This window comes from Seriola lalandi, unplaced genomic scaffold, assembly GCF_002814215.2.
Source record: "Seriola lalandi dorsalis isolate HSWRI2012SDOR001 ecotype SW California unplaced genomic scaffold, Sedor1 jcf7180002054464, whole genome shotgun sequence".
NCBI classification, from domain to species: domain Eukaryota; kingdom Metazoa; phylum Chordata; class Actinopteri; order Carangiformes; family Carangidae; genus Seriola; species Seriola lalandi.
Window position 1 is genome coordinate 131,702 of NW_019525017.1, and position 5,591 is coordinate 137,292.

Sequence of the window (5,591 nt, forward strand, 5' to 3'; positions counted from 1 at the left end):
GGGAGTGGGGGGGGGGGTTGAAGGGAACAAAAAAGGATAGTGAGAGAAAGAGGTGCTGAGTTGGCAGCTATTGCGCAATAAGTCCTGATTAAGTCTTCCTGAAACCCACTGTATATATCGTAATGTGTGCTCACAGTTTAGTTAATTCAACATGGTAGTTGTGGAAATGTGGTACAGCATATGCCAGTTAAGAGTTTTGATGATAATTGTTTTAAAGTAAAACTGGAAGCTTGAAAATGGCAACAATAGATCTTTATTTGTCTGCTTGTATATTCCTAACATAGGGGTCACATCACCCATATGGGGTCCAAAAGTAAATCTGAGGGGTCAAAAGATGGTTCTGTCTCACAAAGTCATGTCTTTTTTTGTTGAAATTAAGGCCCCCCCCCCCCCCCCCCCCCCAGAAGGCCTCCAAAAAGCCTTCTCAAAAAAGAAGAAGAATAACCCATGATAAGGGTTGGCTTCATTTTAAAGGGGCACAAGCTAAGTATATACCATTCCCTCAACTGCATGACTGGTTCTGACTCACCATCCCTTCTCCTCCACGAAAAGCCGAAGCATAGCAGGAAGACCAGCACTATAGAAATACACATCATAGCCACAGATGCTTTGGCTGATTTAGTCAACACTGGATCCTCATCTGAAAGGAAACATGTGAGAGAAGACACATGAGGAGGAATCCTGAATAGTGAATCACTAAACTATGCATTGTGTTTCCTGTAAGTATCAGGAACAAAGTATCAAGAACCATCAAGAACCAAACGAGCAAGTTACAAGCAATTGTGCAACTGCCTCTAAAAGCAGCACAGCAGTATAGTTAATAGGCAGCAAGTTTTGTTCTGTTGTTCTCAGACATGCATTACTTCTCGTAAGTCACTGCATGCATGTTATCTTGTCAAATGTACCGTGAAAAATAGGTCTGTACTCTACTGAATTTAGTGGTATGTTTCACCTTGAGGATCCAGCGTCTCCAGGAAGGCTGAGCCGCTGACTGGGTGCACTACCCCAGGTTGGCTTACTGCACACTCCACTTTCCCACCTTGCTCCCTCTGCTCGGGGCTTAAAGTATAATAGCGTCTGGTTCTGTAGGTCCCGTCTGGGTTTTGGTCAGTGGCGGGGGGCTCAGGGAGGGTTGTGCCATTTTGAACCCAGGACACAGACACGTCCTCTGGGTAGAAACTCTCCAGGTCACAGTAAAGCGTGAGAGGAATGTTGCCTGAGTGTGATGGCACGGCAGAAAGTCTAACAGAGGGGAGATCTGACAAAGACAGTATTAAAAGCGTTTGGCTTCATCAGATTAACAGTTTTTATCACAGTTTGTGCTGTACTGACTGATTAACATCTTTGCGTCACTCACAGGTGATGTTGAGTTGGAAATCCAGCTCTTGATAGCTGCCATTGTGTGACACTTTACAGCCAAAGGTCACATTCTGGTCCTCACGAGAAGGGTAGAAGGTGAGGTTGCCCACAGCCATGTAGTAACCATCTGGAGTCTGTTCACCTTCAATCTGGTAGAGAGACTGAATCACTCGCCCATCTCTGGTCCAGGAGAAAGAGACAGAAGGAGGGTAGAAACCATCTGCACGGCAATTAAGCTGGCTCTCTGTCTCCAACACCACCCACTGCTCGGGGATTGAGAGAGTAGGGGAAGCTAAAGAGGGGAGAAGTAGAAGAAATTTGTATTTGAAATATTTGAATTGAGCACCTAAAGCCCAAATCTCAACAACTGAACACAGACATACCAAGGATACCAAATGTAACGCTACTGGAGTGCACCATTGTGGAGTTGTAGCTGACTGTGCACTCGTACAACCCCTGCAGGTCGAGACTAGCGCTGAGGATGGTCAGTGAAAAGTCCCCACTGACAAATTGACTGGTGTCCCAGCTGAAGCCTTCCTTTATTTGTGTTGCTGCTTTCCCGAATAAGGCGATGTCAGAGCCGTGACTTATCCAGTTGACGTTGAGGAGAGACTGATCCATTTTGTCCCCTTTTACAGAATCGGGAAGCGTCACATTGCAGGGGAGGGTTGCATTTGTGTTTGGGCTGGCCTGAATTTCACTTGGAGACACTGTAAGCAGAGAAAGAGCATTTAGATGGAGAGAAAATAAAGAGCTTTTACTGAAGAGCGCTCATGGATACTCTTTCAGGGCGGGCAAGAAAGATGTGATTGTTTGAAAATATTTGGTTAATGATTGAGTTTGATCTTCAACAGTAGTTTTAAGTGAAAATACAGTCGGGTCAGAACACAGGATGGCTAAATGTCTGTAAAGTTTGATAGAAAGTTTTTTTTCATAACAAGCCAACAGTCACTATAGCTTACACTGTGAAATAACAGTTTTAACTTTCTTAAAATTAAAATTTGAACCCATTAACAATAAAACCCACCTTTGTTCAGTTAAATACACTCATGAGTAATTAAGCAAAGACATAAACACACAGCGCCGATCTGTAAATGTCACTTGTAGCCATGGGGGCTGCCCAGCAAAAGTTACAAAATCTCCCTTTTATATCTTTTCTTTTCATAGATCTTACAATAACTGCCATTAGAATACTATACAAACAAAACACAAATAGCATTTGTCCAGTTTGTTTATTTGAATTGAAAAATGTCATAAGTTTAAATCAACAGTGACAAGGAATTGTAAGTCAAGAGTTTGAGTTTCATGAAATTTTCCATTTCACATTCTTTCTTTTTATCCTTCATGCAAATCAGTAACCTCAGTATAGCTCATTGAATCAGTGTAATACCACACCAGTGTAAACATAAAGCCTGTCAGTCAGGTCTGACAACCCAATCAGCTTAATTAGTAACTAGTACAATAAATACTTGTTGGCAGGTATCGAGCCAAGCAATAGTAAACTTGTGTTTATGTTGCAACTCTTGTCAAGTGTTATAGATGGGCTGATCATAGCAGGGTGACAAGGAAAAGAATCAGTTTAAAAAGACATGATTAACACTTTTCTTTAGTACCATTTTTACCTACAAAAGAACATTACAGACACTTATTTGCATGAGGTCCAAATAGATTGAGATGAATGTATTCATTTAAAACATACAGGCCAGTTCAGAGCATTAATTATTTAAATGTGGAAGAAAATATGAGTGTCTGATTGTTAGAATATACTTTTCATTGCTTGCAAATGTAATTATCATCATCTAATCATATTAGACAATATTATATTATTGGACAATGGATGGATGGATAATATGAAATTTACATTGCAAAATCATGTGTCATATGTCATAATAAAGGAATATGGAAATATAGAAATTCAATCGAGAGACATTTTGTACCATAGCCAGACTGGAATGTATGGTTTTAGCCAATTTGATTGAATTAGAATTCCTGAAAAATCACATTATTTCATTACACTGATCTTATGATCCTGATCCAAAAATCCTATGAACCCAGTGTTGCCTTAAAGCAGTCTTATTCGCTGATTTCCAACATCACTCACATTGGCATAATACAACAAGAGATGATATCAATATAACAATATATAGAAAAATAGCAAATCTCTCACTTTATGTATTGACATATTGCCCAAACCTGAAACACTTTATCTGTAATACTCCAATAGTTTTAGTGGTCCTGGCATGCACTCCTGACAAGTTTACCATGAATCGACACAAAATAAAGGTCAGGTGCATGTTGACATTAACATCTCTGAATATCATCAACATGCACCATCTAGACTTTTACATTATTTACATTACTTTAACTCCCACCTCATAAACCACCAAAAGATCCTCACAAACTAATAATTTAAATTCAGATTTAATACTGTAAAACATGCCCGTTCTAAGACTCAGAGTAAATCCAAAACAGCTCAGCATCAATATTTCGAATTGCACCTGGTCAGCTCAAAGTTGTGGTCGTTAGGTGAAGAAACAACAATGTAGCCTTTGTAACAGGCTTGTGAGTGCAATGATACAATACTCACCATGCTTTATGAGAGTCAGGAGGACAACATAGACGAGGACTTTACACTGCATGGCCGGGCTTGTCTTGAGACCAACGTCTTATCATCAGGCCCTTTCGCTGGCTTATATAGAGCTATGTGATGACAGTGGGCAGGATTGTCCTGACAGATGGATAATAAGAAATATTGTCCCTGGGCCTCACAGGAGTGAAAGGAGGCCCTTGATATGTGTGTCGAAATAAGCAAACCTTAGAGGATTGATAGAGCGAGAGGGAGAGGAGGGGAAAAGGAGTTTGATGTGCAGGGACACACAAGTGAGGAAACTGGTCACTTAAAATTCAGACGGGCCTCTAGCCAAGGTTTTGGGGCTACTTTACATTGGTGCAGTGTTGCCATGAATAAACAGAGAGGGTAATCCCACTGAGTTTATGTGGGCAAACACTCAGGCGAGACTACAAGTCCTTTCTCTCTGGGGAAAAGTTAGTGTGGTGTTGCATTTAGGAGAAAAAAGGATAGGAAAGGAAAGGATTTTTTTCTCTCTGTACAGGCCCTCTATCTTTTCAGTCAGCTCCTGCTATGATCCATTCCTCTGGTTCAAGTTAATTTTTAACCAGATCAAGTGCTTGATGTTTGAACGAAAAGGTGTTGTCCGTTTCATCCCCCTCTGAATATTCATTAACTTGATTAGCTGTTTAAATTGTTTGACTTTGCACTTTAATTGATCGTAACACACATCAGTCAGTGGACATGGGTTAATGTCTTATTTGGAGATCACACAGGATCACTGCGTCAGTTGAAATGTTTTCTCTGACAGTTCTCCTTTATGTTCCTTCTCGTTTTGACTTTGCTTTAGCTGACAACAAAAGTGAAACTTGAAAGTGCTAAAAAAAAAAAAAGAGGTGATTAATGTGTCTCATTTCCTTGTTTGTGTTTGGTTCTCTATAGTCAGATGTGACTGAACATCTTGTTCTCTCACCTTTCTTTTTCTGACACTCCTTTCATCGGCTCGAAAGATTGAGTGCACTTCAGGTGGGTTGGAGAAAAGGAGGGAAATTAGGGTTTGATGGAGGGAACAAGCGTTAATGGAAAGATTGACATAACTTAACAAGTGTGAAGAAGTTTTCATTATCTTGTTGGGACATCATCCATGACATCAGTGTCAAAATGCAATCCCTGATAATTGGAAATATGAGGAAAAATGTTTATGATTTGAATACTATGAAATTAGAGTATATAAGGTGCAATAGGCTGCAGTGTTACACACAGTAACAGAAATGAGAGTTTTGTCCTAGCGTTGTATTTTATTTTGTTAGGGGCTTTTATGGATATGCACTGGCTCCTGTTATTGTCTTATTTCTTAATTGTTTTTATTTATTATTTGGTCATTTATTGTTCTGTGTGTAAGTGTGTGTAAGTGAGGGTTGTTTTTTTATTGCTTTTATTCTGTAAAGCACCTTGTGTTACATTGTTTGTATGAAAAGTGCTATATAAATAAAGTCTGATTGATTGATTGACAAAATAAATATATTCATTTATTTATTTATTGCTGCATTGGTGTTGCAAAATAAGTATGATAATATACCACCTTCAACCTGCATCTGTCTGTCACGCTTCAGGGCAGAGAAGCAAGGAGAGCAATTATCTTGATTTGAATGTACCGAAAAAC

General features: G+C 39.6%; 1 protein-coding gene across 2 annotated transcripts in view; it reads right to left on the reverse strand.

Annotated features, from left to right (window-relative positions):
• LOC111658688 (uncharacterized) overlaps positions 1–4,011 on the reverse strand; it is an 8,730-nt gene extending 4,719 nt beyond the window's left edge. For both annotated transcript variants that reach the window (XM_023411296.2, XM_023411295.2), the window contains exons 1-5: positions 3,947–4,011; positions 1,743–2,069; positions 1,358–1,651; positions 953–1,258; positions 530–640 (exon numbers count right to left, since the gene is read on the reverse strand). In XM_023411296.2, coding sequence (XP_023267064.1) covers positions 530–640; positions 953–1,258; positions 1,358–1,651; positions 1,743–2,069; positions 3,947–3,998 — 1,090 coding nt within the window. In that variant the 5' untranslated portion in view covers positions 3,999–4,011. The remainder of the gene's footprint in view (positions 1–529; positions 641–952; positions 1,259–1,357; positions 1,652–1,742; positions 2,070–3,946) is intronic.
• Between the last annotated feature and the right edge of the window lie 1,580 nt (positions 4,012–5,591).